This window comes from Pagrus pagrus, assembly GCF_965226575.1.
Source record: "Pagrus pagrus genome assembly, chromosome: 23".
In the NCBI taxonomy this organism is placed as follows: Eukaryota; Metazoa; Chordata; class Actinopteri; order Spariformes; family Sparidae; genus Pagrus; species Pagrus pagrus.
This window is the reverse complement of record NC_140205.1, coordinates 3,884,838-3,911,567: the sequence shown is the minus strand read 5'-3', so window position 1 is coordinate 3,911,567 and position 26,730 is coordinate 3,884,838. Positions and strand designations below refer to the sequence as shown.

The 26,730-nt window shown below is 41.1% G+C and overlaps 1 protein-coding gene across 8 annotated transcripts in view; it reads right to left on the bottom strand.

Moving 5' to 3' along the window:
- Positions 1-25,988, bottom strand: part of sfmbt2 (Scm like with four mbt domains 2) — a 57,251-nt gene extending 31,263 nt beyond the window's left edge. For 2 of the 8 annotated variants that reach the window (XM_084345914.1, XM_084345921.1), the window contains exons 1-5: positions 21,882-21,922; positions 20,320-20,413; positions 13,779-13,959; positions 10,859-10,953; positions 2,442-2,682 (exon numbers count right to left, since the gene is read on the bottom strand). In XM_084345914.1, coding sequence (XP_084202040.1) covers positions 2,442-2,682; positions 10,859-10,953; positions 13,779-13,869 — 427 coding nt within the window. In that variant the 5' untranslated portion in view covers positions 13,870-13,959; positions 20,320-20,413; positions 21,882-21,922. Of the gene's footprint in view, positions 1-2,441; positions 2,683-10,858; positions 10,954-13,778; positions 13,960-16,326; positions 16,668-16,800; positions 16,825-20,319; positions 20,414-21,586; positions 21,665-21,881; positions 21,958-25,949 lie in introns of those variants that run through there. The other 6 variants (XM_084345915.1, XM_084345919.1, XM_084345917.1 and 3 more) reach the window with 6 other exon arrangements.
- Between the last annotated feature and the right edge of the window lie 742 nt (positions 25,989-26,730).

The window sequence follows — 26,730 nt, the reverse complement described above, 5'->3', positions numbered from 1 at the left end:
ACAGAAGATAATCAAAAAAAAAATCATGCCATGTTTGTTGACAGAAGAAAAAGCTACTCCGCTGCAGGACTGAAAGCAAATTCAGTGTATTGTTTGCTTGATAGATAACCTACTGCGAGGCAGCATGTGAATACAGACATTTTATGAACCGCCTGCTGCTACAAAAGACAAAAGGGGAAGTCGATGAAAAGAGCGGAGCTGAGTGAAAAGGACACATGGAGCTAGTGCGAGGGCGAGGACGCCCGAGTCAGGTGGAAACGTATCCAGGTCGTCTCCACAACAACGGGAGACACGCGCTATCCATCAGCGTGGAAGTGTCGAGAAAAATAAATGGCCTGAACGAGGCCGGGGAGGGTGAGTCATCTATCTGAGGGCGAGAGGAGCCGCTGCAGGTGGAAATGACTCCAACGTAAAGGCTTTGAGACAGAAGGAAGAATGCTGGAGAAGTTGAAGAGGATGCTTTATTTTGAAAGGTGTAAAAAAAAAAGATGCTCGAATAGAGACGACTGGGAGATGATAAAGAAAAGAGGCGACTGGTTTCCTATTTAACCTGCCTGACTCTGACTGCATGTGATGGCGGGGGTGTGATGTGTCAGGCTGCTGATGGCAGTTGAGCCGCGCTGACAATCAAAACCTGTCTTTCCGCTCAGCTTCTTTAGAGCATTCTTTGAAAGGTAAAGATGGGAGGTGTTCACATAGTTGTGTGTGTGTGTGTGTGTGTGTGCGTGTGTGTGTGTGTGTGTGTGTGTGCACGTGAGCATGAAGGTCAAACTGACACTTCAGATCAGTCTCCTTTCATGCCGAGGATTTTCAAGTTTATTTTATCCGATTTCACCGAAAAAAGAAAAAAAAAAGAAAACATCCGTCTGCACAGTCACAATCAAATAACCCACAGCAACGATTCCTTCTCTTTATTAATCATGATAACTGCACTGTTTTCTTTTGACAGATGTTTTTGTGTTCAACAAACTTTTTTCCTCGGCTGACGTAAAGGTAACCGTGCTGAGCATGAACTGCAGCGTCATGGGCTTGACTCCGGCTGGGGACCGCTGTTGCACAACGATTAGTTGATTAATTGATTAGTCGATCGAAAGAAAATTAATTACCAACAATTTTGATACCGGAATAATCCTCATTTTGGCTGCGTCACATCTCATTCACAAAGACAACACGTCGATTCAGCTGTCAGCAACATTTGACTTGAGAGACTTGAAACCTCATGTTAGTTGAGGGAGTCACAAGATGCAGATTTTTTAACAACAAAACAACAAAAAATGTGAGGATTTGCTGCTTTTCTCTGTCATTCATGACAGTAAATGAGTCTTTGGACTGTTGGTTGGACAAAAAAAGTAATTTGAGGATTTCACTTTGAGCTCGGACACATTTTTATAAAAGATTAAACTTACAATCTTCTGCCTAAATAAATCATTATGAGGTAAATGTTGATTGCATGTTGATTGGTTCCCTATAAAACTAGAGTTACCTGGTGATCCATTTCTATTATTGACTAAATGATCGAATAAACCCACGTTCTGTCCTGTGTTGTTGTTATTGGGAAAAAGTTTTCTGTTGCCACTTGAACTAATTTATTGTGAAAATAATTGGCAAATTAATCAATAATGAAAATAACTGTTAATTGCAGACCTACATGCACAAAATGCCCAAAACGATACATCTGCCTCAAAAAGCTTTACACCCCATGACATCCACTACACAGAAAATGTTCCCTTTAAAACCTAAAAAAAGACTGAAACTAAACTAATGAAACTAAAATACTTTCATTTAAAAAAAGATCCTCTCATGTCTAAAAGAAACTATTCACCGCCGCGTACCCTGAACAACTTCCTGCTGCAACAAACACAGCTCAGAAAACTGCCCACTTTCAGAAAGCAAACACAAAAATGAGGAAGGAATGCAAATTAAGCGGCAAATTATACGACACAAGGAAGAAATTCAATTAATGGTTATACACGGACGCCGCTGTGCTTTGTTCACACTTTTAAAATAACATTTTTATTGAATTTTATACTAATTATTTTCTTTTTTTAGACAAAAACATAAAAGCTGTTGAAGAAATAGAAAATAATGAGCTTTTAATGAAGCATAATAAATCTCTGTACCCTTAACTGATATTGGAGCAAAAATCTGTTGACTGATTATGAAGTGATTACGATAAAAAAGCAACACGTATGTTTTATAATTATTTTGATAAAGATAAAAACAAACACTTGTGGTTAAACAACATCAGCTGTTTTGGTTCCTTACAGACTGATGTCATGGCGAGGGCTTTTATTTCCACTGATCAGAGAGGACCCTCCTTCATATTTAAGATATCGCATGTCAGCCTGATATCTGAATTTGCTTCTTATGATCGAACCTCGGCAAGCGTGGATAAAAAAAAAAAACACAGGTTCATGTTGCATCAGAGGGTTTCTTCCTACCTTCGGGGGGCATCAGGGTCTTGTTGTTCTGGGTGCACCAGCCCACCGGGTGCAGCTCGGCCGTCATGACATCGCACCAGAAGTCGGCCTTGCGGTCGTCGCCGTAGCCGCTGAAGCGCAGCAGCAGCAGCTGGCCGCATGTGGTGATGATGGTCGCCACCCAGTACGTGTCCGGGCTGCTCTTATTGGCCACTTCCAGCTTCATGCCGGGCTGGAAGCTGCTCTGCAGGCTGATCTCCACCTGAGGGGGAACACAACAGGACATATCCCATCATGTTTCACAACCTCGGTCTTAATTTTGTAGCCTAACATTTTATTCAAAACCTTAAACAACCCCTCGTTAAAGAAAACATGGCAGGTTAAAGGGAACCAGGGAGGATGTTTATGGACTGATTGGGTAATGAAGTTATTGTTTCATAAAAGTTAGGGTTTGTTTACCGGCTGTCTACAGCTGGTGCTCTGTCCACAGGCAGATCTCAGGATTGTAAGTAAATGTCAATAAAACCAGTCGTATGAAAATGTGACCTCATAAAGACAACTGTTATCTAAAGCCGAAGTTCAGAAATAAACCACCGTAGTTTGTATTTATTAAAATGAAAGCCTTTCTTTCCATCACTTGGACCCATGTTTTTGTGTCTATTTGACTATATAGACAGATAGACCAAGCATTTTTTTTTTAAATTGGTCCAGTGTTGAGTGAAACCACAGCAGCTGACAGCTGCAGAACAGGCTCCAAAGTAATCCCCGCAGGCGATTGCGCACCGGCAAAGTTACGTCCACTAAAAAGTGCTTGTTTTTGCCACTGGCTCAGATTGTTATGGAGAGGATCCCCACAGAGACAGACCTTTTTGTTAAAGAATAGGATCCTCTTTGTTTTACCAGAAACAGCTGCCAAAGCGCCCTTGCCAAAGTCACCAGACTCCATTCGCAGAAACAGTAATTTTATGATCGTAAAAAACACTTTCATTCGAACCGGACAGAAACGAAATGAAACTAAAACCATCTCGGTTCGTCTTTCCACTGTTCCAACAATCACTAACTCTGGTTTGGTCGACATAAAACCCTTAATTCGCAGAGTTGGAGTCTCTGATGTCTCCGCCCTCCCTTTATTTTTAACATCCAACGCTGTGAATTGAGAGTTCATTTTCAGAACTGATTCATTGTGTCCAGGCAGAGAAGCAAAATACCAATTGGTTCCCAAATGGGCCTTTTTTTCCAAACCACTGACACAAAGACAAAAGATCTCTTGCGCAAAACAAACCAAAACTCCTGAAAACTGTGTGTTCATGTCATGTCGAACCCCATCGATTAAGGAACTGGAAATGAAAACAATAGTATTGCTGGCAGCACTTTTCTCGCCGCTGCAAAACACGTTGTGCAGGAACAACAACCACGTATGCATTTATGAAACGCATCAGACGATCCATCACTGACTGCTTTACTTTCTATCGTGTTTTTATTTTTGCTTTGCCTGCAGAGCTGCGTCCAAACCATGAAGTCATCTAACATTATCAGTGCTGCCAATGCTACTTGCTCACCCAGGTCGGCACCGATGCTGCTGGAGTCGACTAAACGTATCTTTTAATAATGTTAATAACTTCAGAGCCATTTAAAATCAGATTTGGTGATTGAAGATTGGATTGTGTCTCTTATGCACCATATTTTTGGGGATATCGAGCTCAATTTCTACTGTTTTCTGAGTGTTTTCTTACTTTTGGACTCGACTCCTGATCTAAATTTAAACTTCCATTTAACCTGTTAAGAATTAGCCTCTATTTTGGGTCTCTGCTCAAAAATGTTGTGTATCTGCAACTACAAGGTCTATTTAAATAATCAGTGTATCATAATAAAGGGGACACTTGAAACATTTGTTCAGATGTTTAAGTATTTATGCAAATGAGTCTGAGTAAATGTCTGTTCAGGCTTAACAGGTTAAACGTCTTGGAAACGAGTCTTTAGGAACATCCCTAATAGTAATGCAACACTAAATTGGTGGAGTATCCCTTTAATTTCAGCAAACTAAAACAGTTTGCACATCACTGCTAGTACAGCTGCAGTGATTTATAGATTCGGATTGTAAAAAAAGCTATTTTGATAATGGTTTCAGTCGTTTTTCAAGCAAAAATATCAAACATTTTCTGGTTCCAGCTTCTTAAAAACGAGGATTCGTTGCTTTTCTTTGTCTTTTATGACAGTAAATGAAGAGTCTTTGGGTTTTAGACTGTTGGTTGGACAAAATAAGTAATTTGAAGACGACATTTGGGGCTTTTTGAGCATTTTTATCAAGTTTTTGACACTTCATAGACTAAAGGATTAGCTGCTTAATTGTGAAAACAATCGTCGGATTAACCGATGAGGAAAATGATATTTAGTTTCAGCCTTAACTGCGAGCGAAGTCATATTGTAACAGTGCCCAATTAGCGCTGAAATGATTAAACAACCATCAAACAATTATTGCGTGATTATGAAAGCAATTTAAAGACAAACGTTTGTTTCAGAGACGTCCCCCCGGGCTCTGAGAAATGTTCTGACATTTAATGGCAAGAGGAATTAATTGATAATTAAAATAATTGCTTGTTGTCGGTTTTATCTCGTTTCAAGTCACAACATTTCATCGATAGATCCGTACATCGCTCAGGTCTAGCAGCGTGTGATGTATTTTGACAGGCGGGATCTTTAATTAAAGAAAAGTTTTAAAGTATAATTAATGAACTTGGTGGAAAAACAAACTGCCCTGCACTGAACAACAGCCTCTCAGCTCGTCCTTGTGCGGGGAGAGAAAGCGATAAATCTGGACGGCAGTGAATGCAGCGCAGCATAATGCGTTTCCACCATAGCTGCGGGCTGCCATACAATTCTTGAGAACACTACAAGCCCAACAGGATGTTCACATTCAACACTCGCACAAACGCACACACTCACGGGTGAATGGAAAAAGCCAACATCTTAGAAATAAACACAATACAAACGGCCCCGTGACTTCCTGCTACAACAATGCAAACGTGCTGTATCACTCTGGCTGGCTTATGTAAGAGAGAGCTACGGGCAGCACACACTGCCTTTGTGTGTGTGTGTGTGTGTGTGTGTGTGTGTGTGTGTGTGTGTGTGTGTGTGTGTGTGTGTGTGTGTGTACAGGCCCAAGAGAAATCACTGTTTCAATTTGTCCAGGCAGAGAGAGAGAGAGAGGGAGAGGGAGAGAGAGAGGGAGAGAGAGGGAGATGAGGGCTGCACTTTACTGAATCACATTTTTCTGGGGAATTCATGGTCTGTTTCCCAGTGACTCAATCCACTTACCAACAAGGCAATTTAGCTTCCCGAGAGACCTCGGCCGCTCAAATCACCGCACACACACACAGTTTTGTCCGACATCAAGTCTCGCTCGTAAAAACCCACGTATTCTAATCTCGCCCCTTATTACACCCATCGCTCCGAGTGATGCAAGAAACTGTAACGGCGAGACACGCTTCTTTAAAAAATCTTAAACCGCCGGCGGGGCTGCGTCTCCACCTTCGAGCCTCGATCGGGGCGGACAGCTGCTCCGTCGGTCGAACTCGGAGTCAGCTGAGGTGGGTGAGAGACCTCACATCCAGGATCAACCGCGCTCGCCCATCTGGCCCCTCTCCTGTGATGTAACATGTTAATAGAGGCAGAGCTTTGTAATTGTTTGGTAACAGGACGGGGTTTGTTTTTTTGGGAAAAAGCTTAAAATGTCATGAGATAGATTTCCCAATCTTCTGCATGATTTTTAAGGTTGGTTAGAGGTTAATTAAAAGAACTTGGATCAATAATAATCCCACAATATTAGATGCTGAACTTGATCCGACACCTGTTGAGGCGCATGAATACACCGAAATCCTGAAACCTGTCACAAGTTTACAGAAAATTACTTTGTTACAGCAGCGACATTTATAGTCCAGAAAGAGAAAGATTGAAGGTAATAAAATACCAAAAAACTATAACAATATATGTAAATATAGAGTAAAATACCCAGTGTGCAATGTGCAAAAATGTAACCTGAATAAAAAGTGAAAGATGTTTTAATTCATCCAGTCAATCAAAAGTTAAATTGGAAAGCATCCTAATGCAAGTTTGTGTGATTTACAGGTGACTGACAAGATAATAATGAGAAAGTAATATATATATATGTATATATATGAAAAATGCAATCTGAGACTAATGAGCAATAAGAAAAAAACAAGTGTCTTTTAATAATAGTACCAAAACACTTCATTTGATATCTTAGTTTGCTAAATGTCTGCATTTATTCTGCAAAAGTCCAAACTCTCAGATGCATCAGTCACATTAAAGTTAAATAATCTGACTAATCAGTTTTCCAAACCTTCATTTAAGCTTCATGATGTTGTCAGAAATGGCCAGACTTTGCAGGTAGCTCCAAAACTAAAGGGGGCAGTATAACCACTACCTGCTGCTCGTGATACTTGAATAGAGTTAAAAATAACTAAATTGTGTGGCTCTTCTAGACTTTCCAAATTTGATTGTAACGAGTCATTTTGCGAGGTCGTGACGCAAAGTAAACTCAGAGTAAAATGTCTTCTTGGGCCGCAGTGCGTCACGTGAGATGTAATTACACGGTTTGGCCACTACAAAAACTGTCTTCAGTGCCTGCCGCTCTTCACCCAGCCACATCTCCTCACATGTCCATAACTTTACTCTTTTCAGCCTCAGAAGCTTGAAGTGAGATTATCTGGCTAGCTACACAAAGGAAGCTCAGCTAAGAAAAATGCAACAACAACGGCATGACTGAGAAAAACAAATTAACGGCGAAACCGCAGAGAAGAAAAACAGCCGCCACCGACGTAACTGAGTGTTTTGGGTTCATCTAAGTGGGCACAAACCACAACAACTCCTGACTTACAGCAACTCTGAGAGGACACACTGCTTTTTTTGTGCTCTCTGGTGTGGGGCGCTTTAATTCACAGTGTTACGATGGTCATCATTCAGCCGTTCACACACACATTCATGCACTGGTGGCAGGTCTCACACACCTCCCGAGCCAAAGCTGCCTCCATCGCTTCATACACATTTTCTCCAAACTCTCTAAACTTTGCGATCTCAAACAGAATTTGAAATCGGGTTCACTGAGTTTAATCGATGTCAGGCTGCTCTCTGCAGGTGAAGCTGACCACAGTGAGTTTGTGTTGCATCTCTATAAAAGTAGAGAGACAGATTTATAAAGAAGGATAACACTTCCGATGAAGCAGACGCCGAGATAGTCTGATGTTTAAGTCCCGAGCTCTTCCACTTTCATCAAACCCTCTCTAACGATTAACACCTATGTTTTTCCAAACTCTCTACATGTCCAGTTTTGCAATGCACTCTTGTACACGATCCAAACACCAACTGAGAGAGTCAGATGATGCTACATGAGTCATTTTCTCAGGCAAAAGCTCCTCTAGAGAAACAGAGGACAGAAACATAACTGAGCTGAAAAAATTACAAAAAAAAAGTTCAGGAAACATCTAATCAAAAACCAAATAAACAAGACTAAACGCGTGACCGTGCGTTCAATACCAACCTGTGCGGCTACAGCGCCGCTAACATCTGTTGTTTTCAACCTCAGATTTCTTTAGAAAGTAGATTCATCATCGTTTTGGCAGCACAGCAGTTCTGCAGAGCTTAATGCGAAGAACAACATCTTCGAGGGGGAAAAACCAGTTAGCTGATTCGTTTTTTAGGTCTAGAAAAAAAATCCTTTAGTTGATTACTCTGCACCCATGTGTCTTGTTGACAAAAACAGCTATGAGGTCAATCAAATCAGAGAGTAAATACGAACATTTGAGTTAAAAGCAAATGTCAATATAGTTTCTGTTTGGCTCCAGCGGGCTGTGAGATCCCTGCCAGGCTGCAGCAGCAGCAGCAGCAGGATTAAGCAGGTGAGTTTGACATGTTAAACAGGCCGCTCAGTCGGTGATGGCAACATGCAGCTCAGCTGACCTCTCAGCTGACCTGGACTATGACTGTCTGTCTGTCTGATCTAACTCAACAGGCTGCGCCGCGGTTCACTCTGCTATCAGATACGAGGTTCAGCCCAGCGAATCGGAGCAGAGCACGGCTGAGTCACTGCTAAAAAAAGAAAAAAAAAAAGTACCGTTCCCTGTAATGTAACATCTTTAGTCTCTCCCTGGGATTTCCACAATCCCTGTTACATCAACTCCGATCATAAGGTTTTAAACAAGTTGTGGCCTATATCAGTTCGATCGCATGAATCACTTTTCTGCAGAATTTAAGCTGAATCTGACTCAGATATCTGAGATAAAGATCATCCTCCTGTGCAACAGGAGAGGCCTAAACATACAGAAATACGGCACTTTGCAGCACAGACTTTGCTGTGATTCATATGGCTTAATTGTTGTCTTTTCCTGCTTAAAGGCTGCATTAAAGTAAAGTGATGTAACACTCTGAACTTCTCAGACCGATCTACTTGTTCTAACACCTGCCTGTACCCACTTAGTCATTATAACCACATTACTGATGACTATTTCCCAAGAATCTCATTGTGTTTATACATTTCCAGTACAGTACTCATCTATACAAAAAGGTTACAAGAATACTGCCATTAAAAAGTAGCTTGTTACATTACTGTGTTATCTACTGAGAAAAGTAACGCCTTGGAGTGCTTTAGAGTTACCAAAAATGATGGTGAAACCTCTTTGGGACTCGTTGCGCATGTCGGTTATATTGTCCAGACGGCGTGTGACCAACTGTACATGAACCTTGAATGTATTGACCCTACCGCCTTCCTTACTGCCCACCATTGGTAACTCCCCAGGCCAAAAATAGGAATGACAGATGCAATATCACATTTACAGCTCTTGATTTTGCTGACAATCTGACAGCAGTACAACACAGGCTCTTATAGCCAGTGCATGATGTTTAAAAATGCAAATAATGAACGTGTAAACTTGCAATTATGGGAATATTACAGTTAATGCTGCCCTCTCTGCCATCTCGCTACACTGAATTAGCTAGCTACTGTACGCATGCACGCTGACACAACTGTGGGTTTACCTTCTGGAGGCATGCAGCCGCTTTCTTTTATTTTTTTTGTGGTGACAGAAGGAAAAGACAGCAATTTTTTCCAGTAACGGGAAACTAATTAAATAATGGATTACTTGAATTGCAGAACTAACGCATTAGTTACTCTAACGGATTACTCTGTAACAAGTTACCCCCAACACTGATCAGTATTGATGTATTTGACCACTTTGTTATTTAAAATCATCATCATCATCGTATATCAAGTGAAAAACCAGGCGCTGTGTTTTTGCCACAGTGATTTCAAACATTCTGCGATCAATCATGGGATCAGCTTCCTCAATACGTTGGTGAGACCGGTTCTGCAGCCCTCTCAACCAGGGAGAGGAAGAGGGAACAGCACAGTGCCCGGACACGAGGCGAGAGGTGATCCATGGCCACATTACCACAGTTTATTAAGAGACAGCGTATCAACTCAACTCTCCATCTCTGGTTGCCAGGTCCTAAAATGTTCAGCAGCGAGCACCAGTGCTACTAGTGGAAACTCTGACAAAGCGATAATTAGATTTTATTACCAGTACACATTTCTATCAACCAGATGAATGATTCATCGAGAGCTGTGATTACAAACTAGCTCAATTAACCTCTGAAGTTTTTTGCTGTCCACGTGAAGCTGCGGCTCGCGTTCATGTCCTCAGTGCGTTTTCATGTAATTTAAGGGTTTCAGCAAACATGGAGGGTGTTTATATTCTGATTATTATGATTACAAACACTCAGAGAGAGAGAGCTTTGAAACAGAGTTAAGACGTCTCATGTTGGGGAATAACATGAAAATGCTTTGTTTTGTGGAGGTTTTCCTGGAAAGAACTTTATCATTCAGGTAATTATAAAACAGAAACACATGTTTTCTGACATTTATCTCAGAGTATAGTTAAGAGGAAAGAGTTAAGAGCACAAGTTGTTGATTTTGATGATGATTAAACTGTATCACCGAGCACTATTTAAGAACAAGGGCAGAGGAAGGAAATTAAAATACATGCCTCAGAAATCAACCACAAGGACTTTGCTTTATTCCTGTCAATGGTAGTTTTGCAGAAACACTCTGAATGACCTTCCAGAAAAGTGAGAAATGAAACAATCCGGTGCTTATTTGTCTCCATTGTCTGCTCTTTCTTTTGTGCTTCAGTAATTACCCTCAACCGGCAAAAGGTCGTCCAACAACTTGTGCGTCATTAGGGAACAAAGCCAATGAGAACGCTCGATTGAACAGCATCAGCGCTGCGATTGCAGAGTCCCGTCTCTCTCCAATATGTCGTTAAAGGATTTCTTGCATATGGTACTTATCTATGAGGCTGTGTTTAAAGGATCACCGAGGGGATTGGGATTAAAGTGCGAGGTGAAGATCATACGCAGTCACTCACATGTTTGAAGGTGGTGTGAGGGGCGGCGTTGGCCCCCGTCTCCTCCATGTACTCCTCCCAGTTAAACTCTGCCTCCTCTTCCATTGACTCTGCATCTGGAGGGAACAAAACAAAATCGCCCGTCAATCATCGCCAATAAATAAAATAAAAAAATACGCCGTGTCCGGATGCTAAACATAGGTTTTCATTTATGGGTTGCAGGATATGGGTAGCAATTAAATACACAGTGTTGATGCCTGTAAATGTGGCCGCTCTTTGCCAAAAACACAACAGGAAATTATCTGGAGTGTTTGTGTGCACAGCGTGTCGCAAGTCATCTGATGCGACGACACTAATGTTCCTCCTGAAGGTGAGAATTGCTCACTTTGCCGGTGGGAGACTGAGACATTTGAGATGTTACGTGTCAGGTATTTTTTTCTCCATCTTGTGTGTGTGTGTGTGTGTGTGTGCGTGTGTGTGTGTGTGTGCGTCTCTAGAGACTCCCTAGTGTGCACACACCGAACCTGCTCGGTCTAATGAGAGGGGACGGCAGGAAGCTGCTGTTTTGATGGAGCTTGTTTTGATAGATTGTAGATTGTAGAGTCGGATCGCTTCTTCTCATCAACACACACACACACACACACACACACACACACACACACACACACACACACAAGCGTTAACAAACAGCGATTAACCCTTCGCACCCAATTGACAGATTTTTGTGTCAAAAATCACAGCGTCCTTCTTCTCAGATTCAAACTACAACACACACAGTTACATACTGCTGGAGGAAGGATGTTTGTGGTCGGTCATTTATCGATTCATCACCGTATTAACAGACAATCAGAGAGCAGGTCATTAAAAAATACCACGTGGTATTCAACAAAATCTGATATTATAACATTTTTGCCATGTTTTAGCCTCAGTACGGATTTTGTCGGGCTGGCTGTTGAATAAGAACAGACGGGAGCTCCGCAATTAAAATGAAATCATTACTTTGTGTTTGTATCTTCTCAAATATCAACATACAGTAGATCATGTCAGAGGTTAAAACAGTTTCCTAATGGAAAGACGTCTGTATGAATGATTAACCGATAATCGATCGTTCAGGCAGCCGACGATCAGTTCTGCTGTAACAAGTCAATTTAAGTGTTAAAATATTAACTAATAGACATGAACATGAAACTTCCCCAACTGTACAGAAACATTATGCATTTATGACTAGACTATGACTAATGGCGCTCATTAGAGCGTATACCTCCTCCAAGGCCCAGCAGTCCCCTTTTGTACTCACTCGATACCAGCCATCTTTTTTTTTTATCAAGATCCATACCTTATTCCTGAGAAATGAATTTAAAAAACGTGAGAAAAATTCCTGGATCCACACCAGAAGTTAAAGGATAAGTACCGTTTTTTACAACCTGGACCTTATTTCTGGCAAAAGATATGGTCATTTACTCACCCAGATAACTTTGGTGTCATTCGGCGTCGTTCGGACGAAATTAGATCCAGTGTAGCGGCGATATATCCATATAATGGGAGAGACGGGGCAGCGACACACAGCCTCTATATAACACATTATCTGCCACGAAACTAGTTAATTTCATCAATATTTTGTTACGATATGCTCTGAGTCCGGGCTCGTCCGTTATCAACATCCGGGGTCAAACTAGCAGCAGCAGCTACAGGTAAACAAGGCGCGCTGTCGCGGGTGCGCGCGCAGCTCAGAGACGACATCTTCCAGGTCAGAGGTAGTAGATCAGCCTACAGACCCCGGATGTTGACAATAGACGAGCCCGGACTCAGAGGCTAATAGCGCTAGCATATCGTAACAAAATATTGATGAAATGAACTAGTTTCGTGGCAGATAATGCGTTATATAGAGGCTGTGTGTCGCTGCCCCGTCTCTCCCATTATATGGATATATCGCCGCTACACTGGATCTAATTTCGTCCGAACGACGCCGAATGACACCAAAGTTATCTGGGTGAGTAAATGACCATATCTTTTGCCAGAAATAAGGTCCAGGTTGTAAAAAACGGTACTTATCCTTTAATGGGGTCTATTCTGGGCTGAGATCTGTCCTCCATCAAGGTTTCGTGGAAATCAGTAAATAGAAAAATGGACACCGGCGAAAACATAACCTCCTTGGGTAACTAGAGGTAACTAGTTGTATGTTATGACAGAGAAAAGGATATATTTATTATGTAATATATTTAAAAGCTAAAACTTAAATACATTCTTTGGTCTTTGTGTTAACAAATACAGTAAAGGCTTTAAAACAACCGGGTTCAAGTGTAGACCGCTGCTATCTCACTCATTCCACTGGCTTCCTGTGTGGAAGTGTAATGTTGCATCATGGGAACTGTAGTGCCAAAAGTCAAAACACATTCAGGCCAAAATAGAAATAAGACAGAACAACTTAAGTGACATGAAACATAAAACTTTTCATTTTACAGAGGCTCGTGTGTCCTTTCATCAACGGCTGTAACGCACCGAGCATCACGCAGAAAGAAGAAGTAATCAGGGAACAGTTGCTGCGATGTGCTGATTCAGAGTTAATGTAATAAAAATCCTGATCTTCTGCAGAGTCGATGCCAGTCACTGCTGGGACATCAGCCAGTTGCACTTCTCGACACGCTGATGAGCGATGACCTGTGTCTGTGCGCCGCCACTGTGCAGATTTACATAGAAAACACACTGCGAGTGTTTTGTTGCCACTGACACACTCTTTTGTGTGTATTCAAAATAATCCAAGTAACTTGAAATGGTGTGAAGCTTCTTCTCGCGCCACTGGCCCGTTCTCAGTCGTCTAACTTGACTTCTGAAAAATTATAAACACGTACGGCATGTTTACCTGCCAAAACAAAGATTCCTCGTATGCACGTTCTTTTATTTGACGTCAATCAGCCAAGTTAAAGCTACGGCGCCTGCTCACCTGTGTTCACCTCCTCTTCCTTCCCATTGGTTGAATAGTGTGACTTCACCGCGGTGAGGGCCAGCGGCTGCTCCTGCGCACGAGACTGCATCCTGCACCTCCACTTCCCGGCGAACGTTAACCTTTGACCTGAGGTGTGTCCGTTCTTCTTCACTGCATCTCTCACTTTCCTTTGTTAGCCCTGTCACAGAGAGGATAAACAGAGTTAATGTGTGATTTATTTGGTAATGTCTGAAACAATGCATGACATTTAGAGAAAAACGAGAAGTTCAATTTGCGTCTGTCCTCTCACAGTTTTAAAACAAAAATAGAAACTAAAGACCGTCATGAAAAGCTTTGACATTTGCTCCAACAAACACCCACTGTTTGGTAAGAATTTCCCTGGAAAACTAATCTCGCCGACAGGAAATGATGCACTTTGCAATTTTAGTTTCTTTGGAATAAACAAGAGATGAAGAAGTAGGCGGTTAGCAGGAACAGTGACAATGTCACCGAGGCCGGTTGGGCAAAAAAGAGAAGAACGCCACTTCTGGGAACTTCAACTGAACGGAAAACAAGATCCAAAGAAAAGATATCTCCAGAGCAATAAGCGCTCGGCAGCCAAAGTGTAAGAAAAAGAAACAGAAAATGAAGATCTTGCAGTTTTCCCAACACTCAGACTAATTTTCAGCGTCATTACAGACCAGCAGAAAGCCTGTTATTCTGTTTAATTGCAGACCAGCCTCTCCCTCTTCAGCCTGCGCTCTGTAATATCAGGTTATACATATTGTCTGCCAGCAGCCGGTATTTGCATACCACGGCAAAAACTCCATCAGATAACCAATCAGAGAACACACAAAGCAGAAAAACTGGAACGACACGAGCGGGACAACAAATTAGTGCGACTTACAGAAGTGCTGAATAATGTCACTGCGGCTTAACGTGGGAGGTGAAAGAGGAAATATGTATTTGTAAAAAAAGAGGGACTTGGGCTGACTAATGTCGGGCTGTAATCACCTTCATGTATTAAACACAATCAGTTTCACTAATGAGGTCATTAGTTGAGCTAATTAATGTGTCAATTAGCAAATGTTTCTTTGTCAAAATGAGCCTTGAAGTAACACAAAGGTGATACTCAGCCCAGTGGTCAGGATCAAATACCTTCTGCATGTTCGAGGGGACGTGGGTGGAGTTAAAGGCAACAAGGCTGCCAAGCAAGGGGACGTGATTCAGAGTGAAACCTCTGGATTGTTTTTGAGAAGGCACCGAGGTGTTTCAACATTTTTAAGCGTGACACCACTGGATGTTTGTTCAGGAGTCCGCGGGACAGCCGACCGTGTTTGTGGCGACTGAATGGATGTTTTTCAACGAGACCTCAGAACAATAACTTTATCAGTTTGAGTAATAATTAGGAAAAACAAGTCAAAATTCTGATTCCAGCTTTTTAAAATGTGAATTTTCCGGTTTCTTCACTCCTCTGTGACAGTAAACTGAATATCTTTGGGTTGTGGACAAAACAAAACACTAAATAAACATTTGTCACCATTTTTGACATTTCATACACCAAACAACTTCATTAATCAAGAAAATAAACACTGTAATCGCAGCCCTACAACATATATTTACTGTATTTACCTTTGTTTTACTTCATGCTTAACTTACTCAGCATCTCATGACCCCTTAGAAAGACATCTCACTAAACCTGGACTCAAACAAGGGGTGTTAAAATCAAGGCTGCAGCTGACTAACATATTTCCTGTAACGATTACTCTGCAGATCATTTTCTTGATTAGCTGATTCGTCATATAGTCTATAAAATGTCCAGAGCTCTTGTTTATTATCAAATGTAGGGATACACTGGCTTATTATCATGGCTGATATTCTGAGTTTTTCCGATTATTCGTATGAGTGTTTTCTGTGTCTGATTGCCATAATAATCATAGTTCAAACATTATTCAAAATTAAGCCTGTAGCCTGTTAAGTCGAGCATAAAATCAACAAATGCTAATATGCATATTGGCTCTAAATATCAGGTATCTGTGTCCTTGATGACTAATAATCTATACTGTTATCTGTCCTGAGAGAAACACACAGGTAGATCCCTAATCATATGTTTTGTTTTGTCAAATCAGCAGTCCATAACCCAAGGATGATATAAAAACACAGAAAACAAGCAAATCCTCACAGTGAAGAAGCTGCAAACAAAGAGTTCTTGCTTTAAGAAATGGCTAATTGATTAAATTGATTATCAAACAAGTGTATCTGCTTTTTTCCCGCATCATTGAAGTTTTATAAAGTAGCCAAAGAAAAATCAAGACAACACGTGGAAACAGTTGGTCATGTCTTGTTGTGTCGTAACAGCACGACTTCTATAAATATACACGACAGGAAATAACTGTTTTAATGGGAAGAAATAACAGATTTTGAGTCTTAAAGACACAAAATGCAAAAAAAGCCGAATGAAAAGCAGACAAACATCTATTTAAAACTGCCTCGTTTCTGAATAATCAGCTCCGTTATATGTGACAAATGATCAACTTCACAACAACAGAGCCTGTTTGTCACTTGCCTTGCGGTTGGTCCTACAATAGGTCACACAGTCACATCACCGCTGACTCACTCCTCAACTTCCACCCACTTTCATCAACCTGGCAATTAACACAGAGGCACGCTGCCGTCACACATCGACCCTCAATCGAGCCAAAAACACAAACTCCAGGATCAGGCCGTCGCTCCCTCTGCTTTGAAATCCAAAAGAGCAGAAAATATCCGTAAGATACGCATCCTGAGATGATCCCAAACAGGAAAAAGAAGAAAAAACGAGACAATCCTACAATCCTCTGATGAAAATAGACTGAAGTCCAGCGTCCGAGCGACCCTCGAAAGCCTACGAGCGGTGCTGCTGTTTGAGCTGAGTGTATTTACAGAACTGTGAGGCTACAGAAGCAGTGACAGTCTCCACAACCACCCGACTGTGTGTGTGTGTGTGTCTCTCTGTGTGTGTGTGAGTGTGTGTGTGTGTGCCACCCCCCACCACACAGACCCCTGACGTCCCTCAGTGGCTCCAGCAAACATCCATTGCGTAAACAACAAGCTGAGCTAATTTGGCTCACATGACGCCGTCCGCTGCCCCTCTCCTCCCTCGCAGCCTATCAGTGCTTCTTGCCTAAGTGCCCCGCAATCTCCAGCAGCATTGACACATCGCTGTCGTCAGCATGCAGCCCCTCTACAGCGCTCATTAAAACTCATTAAAGTGCACTCAGACGCCGGTATCAAATAGGGCCAGGAGGAGTTCACAGCAGGTCTTTAACCTGGTTTTTCCCTTAAAATTCCCCTCAAGTGGATGTTTTCTTCCCACAGCGACACGACGTTCTGCATCTGTGGAGTTATCTGAAGACTGAGTGACGCATTAAAACACAGGGTGTAATAGTTACAGCAAGCTGACGTTAATGTCGCAACAATAAGTTAATGAATCATTCATCGAGCAGGAGAAAATGGGCTGTTTTTCAAGATTATCACTGGATTTTTTACAGTGAATTACTGTCTAATAATGGCAGTAAATTCACAGTAGTGCACTGTGACTATGTTACAGTAATATTGGTGAAAGTCACAGTAATATAGTGTGTTTCTATAGAAACACAGGCACAACTTTACTGTGAAAATACAGTATTTTAATGTAAAATGACACAATGGTACTGTAAAAAGTATCATAATTACTAATTATTGAAAAAATACAAAAAATAACAGTGATATTACAGTAATATACTGTTTTCAAGTTAAACCAATGATATTGGTTGTTAGCGTGATGTTAGCCTTTTAGCATACATGCAACATGTTATTGCTAAATTACTGTATGAATTACAGCATTCCCTTGTAATGTACCGCTTTTACACTTCAGCAAGTCACTTAAAGTCAAATTCACGGTAGTTTACTGTTGTATTAACAATAAATTCCCATCATGCATTGCAAAAGCATAATCACAGTCAGTTTACGGTGAGAATTTACTGTGAAAACCTGTTGTTTCTTAACAATTTGCTGCTTTTTCTGCTGTGCATTGAATGTTTTTCAGGTTTTGGACCGTTGATCACATGAAACAAGCAATCTGGAGACATCACTTTGAGCTTTGGGAACATTTTTCCACTTTTTGTGACATTTCAAACCCTAAGTGATTTAATCTATTATCAAAAATGAGTGGAAATTGAAGTATTTTAGATTCAAGAATAATCCCTTTGTTTTGGCTCGGTGCTCCAGCACAGGGAACTGAAACAAAAATGAAACAAAGACCGCGTGGTCAGAGTGGTGACTTTCAGCTTTAATTTGAGGGTTTTAACATCCACGCCAGATGAAAAGTGAAGGAACCGGAGCCCTGTCATTGTCCTCCTGCGCTTTTCGGGAGTCAGATATGTATAAAAAAGGGGGCTGACTCAACACAGATGTGAACACCCTCGAAACCTTAAAGCCGAAAGTTGTTTCATTTCAAATCCTAATGTGCTGCTGGATGAAGTTAAGAGCCCCCCAAAAAACAGGATATGTGTCATCGTCCAAAAACTTATGAACGGTGTTACTCATTTCCCCATAATTGCCCCTGACATATTTATTGTCTTTCCAAACTTTTGGACGTCCTCTGGAATTTTTAAAGGTCACATATTTCACTCGTCTTATCAAATTAATACGGTTCCCCGAGGTCTTCAAGAATGTTCCCGTTTCGTCTACACAAAGCCGACCCACATTTCTGTGCGTTAAAAGAAAGATTCCTCCCATTTTGGAGCCCGTACAGTTTGGCTTCCTGTGGGTGTGAACAGTTCGACCGCAGGTTTTGACGAGGATTAAGATACTACTGAGTTTTTTTTCCCTTAATTTGGTCTGTGGTTGAACATGTTTTACAACCATCAGGGACAGAAAATCATCCACAGGTTTTTTATCCAGAAAGTTTGCAACTATTTGAGTCTTTATCTCTTAAGAAAACACGCAAACAGCTGAAAACTGAGGATTTCTGCTTAAAAAACGACGCAATTAATCGATTATTATCACAATCTGCGTAAACCGAGTCCACTTCTTCTGTTGCACCATTAAAGTTTTATGTGTAAATTTTAAAAAACATCAAGATTGCACATAGAAACAACTTGTTTCAGGATGAACAGTTTGACCACGAGTTTTGAAGAGGACTTAAGACAAACAAGAACATTTTGAGTTTTTCTTCTTTTTCTTAATTTGGTTGAACATGTTTTACAGCCCTCAGGGACAAAAATCATCCACAGGCTTCTGTTCAGAAAGCTCCCAACTATTTGATTTAGTCCTTATTTCTTAAGAAAACACGCAAACAGTCACATTGGAGAAGCTGCGAACTGTGAATATATGCTTAAAAAACGACTGGATTATTTGATTTTTATCGAGATCTGCATGAATCGAGTCTACTTCTTGTTTTGCATCATCAATAATTTTAACAAAAGTCAAGACGACACATGGAAACAGTTTGTAAATTGTAGAAGTAAAAGTTTTACGTCTTTACTGCGGAGGTTTTTCTTCGCTTGGTCCCCGCCACAGATAACCATCTGCAGGTTTTTGTCCAGAAAAAGCTCCCGTCAATGTCGACTACTGGACTTTATCTTTATCTCTTAAACGAGCTGACTTTTTCAGAGCAGTTCATTATTTGTACTTGAAGCTTACTGGCCGGCAGCGTCCTGGGAGGAAACAGGCCAGATTGGGGATTAAGCTGGTCTGGGAGAGTTAATCTCAGACGCAGGACATTTGTGCCCTCTCAGATTTAAAGAAGGGGTTTTTTTTTTATTGATTAGCCCCTGGTGGGGCGCTGGGCATCCACATGTTGTCCTCCTGCCTTTCCCCTAAACCCATCCATGCCAAAGATTTAATGGGGGATTTAGGAGATTAACTACCACTGCATGGGATTGGGCTTTTATTGCATTACTCCCTATTAGGTTCTCCTCTTTTAGACTCATCCAAGAGTTGTTTCCTCTTGGCAACAGGAGGCCCTGATACAACAATTTGTCCTCTGTTTCCTCCTCCCGATTCCTACAGTTTTTGGACATCGGTGTGTACACAATGCAGCCAGTGTGCTTCATGCCCAATTACGAACAGCCTGCGATGCCCACTGAGATCAGCCAACTATAAAATGATGAAGTGCGAGCAGCAACTGGCCCCTCGGAGGACCCTCGAAGAAAAAAAAAAACAGCCTGAAGTTTTCTTATTTCAACACCGGAAGACTGGAAACAAGTTCCTTCAACACACACAGAGATCGGATCCGTTTAAATATTTGACAAGATCCTCGTCTTATTTAAATACAGGCTGAAAAGAAAGAAAGAAACATGACTTCATCATTTCCTCTTCTTTCTGTTTCTCTATCTCTTCTTCCTCACTCTGATCCAGACTTCCTTCTCTTTGATTGCCTTTTTCTAACAAGATTAACACACAATGCCTCATCAGAAAACAGCCAAACGTGACAAAAAACGGTGCTTCTCGCAGTCTGAGCCATCAATAACGAGCAGCAGGACTCATTGATCTCTCCCTGTGGACAAAATGGATCATATAAGAGTAGGTTTTTTACCTTTAGGATTTTCATTTCTCTCCTTCAAAGTGCTCCATTTTTCAGCATGTCTTTATCTACAAGCCCCTGCTCACAAACCCATCCCCACTCGCAGCTGAGGAAGAAGGGAAAAAAAAAAAATGTCTTTGGAGCAACAAGAAGTCTAAAAGCATGATTTATTCATCGCACATGAAAAAAAAAAAACGCCTCTCGTCGGCTCCACAACGTGCAGTCTTTTATTGTTTCCGTTCATTATGGTGACGAATTTAATCTGGACGAGGAATCCTCGAGTAAATGCAAAGCTGCAAACACCTCGGGATTGTGCGGACCGACAAAAAAAAAAGAAGGAGAAATAATTAAACAGATACGCGAGGTTTAATCCAATTATCTGCTTAATCAGTGCGCATTTACGCAAAGAGACACAATCAACTGGGAGAAATAACCTAAATCATCCCCCACACACACACAAAAACCGCGATCTAGAAGCAAGACGTGTCGAGAGAGCAGGATTTTTTTTCTGTTTTTTTCTTTTTTGGATAAAAGTGAAAGAGGAAACGTGAAGTGCACATGAGGAAGATGAGGCTGTGTGTGTGTGTGTGTGTGTGTGTGTGAGAGAGAGAGAGGGGTGTAGCCGACCAGCAAAGGCAGGCAGAGCTTGAAGCTGCCACTCCGGTCATGTACTTTGCACACTCACAACTGCAGCGGAAAAAAACTCCCACGGAATCGCCAAAAGCACACTTTGAATTTAATTGATTAAACCTCGCGTGTGCGCATCAAAAGAAACCGAACCGGGCGCGTTATCTGCCGGCGTTGTATTTTTTCCTCGTTCAAAGATTTTAAGGCGCAGTTTCGTCCCCTCTGAACACCAATAACCCGCCATGTTGAAAGTGGTTTGACATTTTGGCAGTGTCCGGTATTTTCCGATGGCTTCTTCTTTTTTTTTTTTCTTCTTTTTTTCTCTCCTCTCTCTCTCTCTTTTCATTTTCCACGCACCTTGACGAAAGGGTGTCGAAAATTAAAAAAAAATCCCAAGTGACTCATCTGCAGGCAAATGACGGCGATAAGTCATTTTTGTAACGTTCGTGTTGCGAAGAAGAAGAAGAAGAGGAAAAAAAAAAAAAAACAACTCCGGCGTTCACAGCAAACAAACAAACAAACAAACAAGGGGGGAGGAAAAAAACGCGTCGTGGACATTAAACATTAAAACACATTAAAACAACATCCGAGCGGCTGATTATCAAACACATTAATTACACGTCAGCGATTAAAAAACAACGCAATAAATTACCCGCGAGTGCCTCGAGACCAGCGTCCTCTCCTGTTAATTACAGCGCGTGAGAGACACTTTGAGCAACTTGAGGGGTGGGGTGGGAGGTGGTGGGAGGGGGGCGGGGGGGGCTCGTGGACACACGCTCGCGACTATTCTCCTCGAGAGCACTTCATGCTTTTTTTTTTTTTTTTTTTTTGGTTGTTGCTGAGAAACACAACTCCTCCTCGTGCGTAAATTCCGTCGACATAACGAAAATAACGAAACGCAGCAACGGCGGAAAAAGCCCTCCCCGCGAGCCCGTCACCTGTCTTACCTGTCCAAGTTTTTTGTCGCCTCTCTCCTTCACGAGACCCCCTCTGTTCTCTCTCTCTCTCTCTCTCTCTCTCTCTCTCTCTCTCCCTGTGTGTGTCTCCCTCCCTCTCTCTCTCTCTCTCCCTCTCTCGCTCTCTCTCAGCTGCTGCCCCCGTTCCAATATGGCATCTCCCGTCTGCGCATGTCCAAAAAAACATCTACAGATATTTTTTTTTTTTTTTTCAAGCCAACTCCTTCACAGACCTTTTAGCGCCGAAGCACTAAAAAAAAAAAAAAAGTGTTTCTTCAGCCTGTTATAAATAGGGAACTGAAGTTCAGTCGACGCCTACAAAACCAAACACACCACAACGGAAAAGTGAGCGTTACACAACCAAAAACACAATTTTTACGCCCTTTAAACCTTATTTTGATGTATTAATTTCAATCTGTTTACATTATTATGTGTTATTTCATCATAGTTGCTGTTTAAAAATGAATTAATCAGTGTTTTTTCAGTGTTTACATGCAGTTATTTGATCCAAGGATGAATATTTCTTCAACTGCACCGTTTAATATTAACAGGAAGGAAAATTACAACACTAGTCGTCATTAAAACAACAAGAAAGTGTCAAAATGTAAAGAAAATACAGCTGATTACTTACTCAGTTGCTCCCGTGCATGAATAACCCTGAAAAGTCATTAATTTGTGATCACTCATTTCAATCCACTTCATTCTTTTCCATTTGTTTTTGTGTTTTTTTGTTTTTTGTTAAAGTTGGATATCTCTTTTCTCAAAAACAGCTTTTGAAAAATGTCCTGAGATTTTGTTATTTCATAAAAGGTCCATCTCTTATCAAAGTCAACAGTATCCTCTAGTGGTAGCAGCGCATCGCACCGCAGCTCAAAGTCACGTCTTTGGTTCAAAGGTTGGCACATATTTCCATGAAGGCTCGACAAACAGACAGATATTAACACCGCGATCGACAGAAGTACAGCTTGAGACTTACATGCTGAGAGGTTTTCTGGCTCTGAACTCGACTGAACTCTCAGGCTGGAAGTCTTTTTGCTGACAGAAAGTGAAACCGTAGATGATTTTCACCGGTAACACGAGGTTTGTTGAGGCATGACACCGGAGTGAGCGAAATTAAACTCACATGTTCTGCTTTAAGTGTCGAGGTCTCCTTTAAAAACAGTTGTGGGTACAAAATAAGCCAAAATGTCTGTTTACTTTTTGAATATTTTGCTGGGAATCCCCTGAAAAATCCCCAAATGTTCCCCGACTTCCACTGCCACCAGTCCAGTCATGAATGAACGAGCTGCAGCCTACATATCAGGGGAAAACCTTGATCTATATGACACGTTTTGCCTTTTTCATGAGATCTGGTTGAATATACAGTCTGTAAAACATTCATCTGGATGTTCGGAGACTCACAGAGAAGAGTTTGTCTTTTGTTCATGTTTCATAACTTCATAAAATGGAAAGCAGGACTGATCTACTGTCTAAATATACAATTAACTGATTATATTGTGGCTTTCAGGGATGCGGTTCTCAACCTGTGACTCAGAACCCCCAAGGGTGCCCAAAAATATGTTTATTATTGTTTAGATTTGTATTATCATGTTTATTTTGAAGGTTTTGTTTAATGTTTTGTTCTTTTAATGTGAAAAACTGGAAGCACTAACGTCTCCAAGCCTTTAAATTAAACTCTTCTCTTCATGATGGATCACAAGAAGACATTTTCTACATTTTAAAGGACCACAAGCCAAAAATGTTTAAAGCTTTAAAGGTGCACTATGTAGTTTTGTAGAATAAATTATAATCAGAAGATAATGCCTGAACAAACTCTCTTCCTTTTCATGACTGAATAAAACAAACTGATCTTAAAGGACAACACCATTTCATACTGTTTTGTTTACATGTGGCGGACCCTGCCACCTTTTTCTTGCTTCAGACGGTGCTGTCCTCTGAGAACAGCTTGTTTATTCACTAATAGAACAAATAAATATCTTTGAGTTTGTATTATTACCCCTTTAAACACAGAAAGACACTAAAATTCAAGGGGAAGTAAACAAAATGCTACAAAATAAATGTCGGCTCTTACGACAGAGATTGGCACAATAGTCTGTCGGTTTTATTTTGAAACCTGTGATGGGAGGCTTTAGTGTTCAGTTGACGGATGTGACTCATAAAGAAGACACAAAAGGACTCGTGAAGAAGACGGGAGACAGAGACGGTCGTGCCGGTGTGATGCCGCTGGAGGAACAGATGGTTGGAGCGTGCGCCCTGCTCCATTAATCTGCCAGAGAAGAGGCTTTTCCAAGCGCGCGAGAGGAAGGATTATACCCCCCCTTTTTACACACACACACACACACACACACACACACACACACACACACACACACACACACACTTGACTCGTGCATTAGCCCGCAGCCTCCCTGCACGAGGCAGAGGACCGTTTTTTGTTTTGGCAACACTCATAAACGGTTCTGGTTTCACATCATCTTGTCAGGCTTCAATGAACCTTTTAGTAAAACTGAAATGATATGCAGTGACATTAACTTCTTCTCAGAACGAGTCTGAATCCAACTGTAGTCAAATAAAGCATTAAAAAAAAGGTTATTTAGGCTGTTTTTTTTATCTTGAATCCAAAATCTCCAACCAACATGGCTCAATTTGTTTGAAAAATCTAGCGAGCACGAGCAAAATGTGCAGTTTTTTATTTTACTTTTTCAAATTAGAGGTGTAGGTCAATTCAGTAAATGCAAAACATGGATGTGTCTTTAACTTACTGTGTCAAAACTTCCTGCTAAACCTGAAAGGACCAGTCCACCCAAAAATGTCTGTCATTGTCTACTCACCCGCATGTGGATTTAATGTCAGGTGAAGTTTCTTAGTCCACAAAACATTTCTGGAGCTTCACAGCAAAACAGTGTTGCGTTCTCCTAAACAACTGAAGTAGAGTTGTTTTAAAATGTAGAAAAACAGCCTGAACAAAACATAAAGTGGCTCCTTACAGCTCATCCAAGTCTCTGGGAGCCTCCAGATCCCAAATTAATTTGAAAAGATGTTATTTACACTCTTCTTTAAAGCCAAAATCTGCACTGTAGCTGCTAAGCTGAAAGCGTTAACGCACAAACCGACGGTGTGAATAACGTCTTTCCAAATCAATTTGGGATCTTGAGGCTCCCAGAGACTTGGATGAGCTGTAAGGAGCCACTTTATGTTTTGTTCAGGTTGTTTTTTAACGTTTTAAATCAAGTCCCCATCTATTTTTCAGGAGAACACTGCGACACTGTTTTGTTGTGAAGCTCCAGAAATGTTTTGTGGATGACGAAACTTCAGCTGACTTTCCATCAGCATGAGGTTGAGGAGATAAAGATTGAATTTACATTTCTGAATGATAAAACAACCAGAAAACCTCTACAGTTCTCCAAACAGCTTGTCCGGCATAATCCTATTAGAAATTACGTCATTTACAGCATTTTATAAGTTGAAATCTCAACACGTTGAGGGTGTAAGTAACATCTTTTTGTATCTCAGGGCTTCTGGAGACTTGGATTAAGCCAGACTAGCTGTTTTTTTCGTTTTAAAGTCCCCATCTACGCTTCAGGAAAATGCTGCAACACTGTTTTGCCGTAAAGCTTCAGAAATGTTTTACAGACTGCGAAACTTGACATCAGCATGACGGTGAGCACATAATGACTGAGTTTTCATTTTTGGGTGGACTTATCCTTTAATGTTGTCATTTCAGTACCTTGTGGGTGTTTGCCCACTTCACACAAGCAATTAACTCCATACAGAATTTGGCCATTTCTACAGAGACGGCTGCGGTTTGTGTTCATCGGTCCAAATCACAACTGATTGAATGTATTTATTCATTTTATTGAAACAGCTTAACAAAACAGCTAGTCTGAGTTGGGTGCTGAAGGCCGACATGTTGGCTGTGTGGCCACCTGAGAGGCTCCAGGTGTAATCCTCCTAACTCTCTCAACTGGCCTGCATCAGATTATTTTGCAGCCTAATCAGGAAACCCAGAACGAATCCTCACAGATAAAACCTGCTGTTTTAAGCATGAATGACTCGTACCTGACGGACTTTGAACCCAAAGGTTTCCTTTATTGCGGCTTCACGTGAGCAGCGCTTTAATTGCCCCCTCGGCGCACGAGCAGAAAGGCTCTGGAGCGGCCTCGCGCACATTCAAGGAATTCTGCTGCGGAGAGCCGCGCGGTCAATTAAGACGAACCGCAACAGGAAGTCAGGTAAATGTCCCTTCAAAATAAAAAAGGGTGGAAAATGGGAACAAAAGAATATGAATGCAGCAGGTTGGAGTAGAGCTGTGGCTCTGTGAGGGTTCATCATTTTTTATTGATCTATTTTTAAATCTTATGTAAGTATATAATATATTTTTGCAACATTTTTCACATTGCACATTTAGATGAACATTGCACAGCTTTATGCACACAGATCCATTGAGTGTATGTTGCAATGCTATTATACTTTATCTATTTGTTGGAGTGTATTTCTTTTCTTTTTTTTCTCTTAGTCAGTTCCTACCTCACACTGCTACTTTTTGTGCCTTTGTGCTGCTGCGCCAAATTTAATTTCCCCTCTGTGGGATCAATAAAGTTACTTATCTTATCTTAAGTTCAAACGAGGATGGGGAAATCTTTTGCAAGGGAAACCTGGACAGGCATATAAACATAAACAATAAAAAGGCAACAGATAAAACCATACTGAAACCAGATAATAATAGTCTTCCAAGAAGAGAAATATGAGCTAAGAACAGAGTCAGTTGAAAAAGGAGTCATCTACTACAACATTTACAATGCAGGCTGCTCTAGGGCAGAAAACATTCACCTTTTTCCAT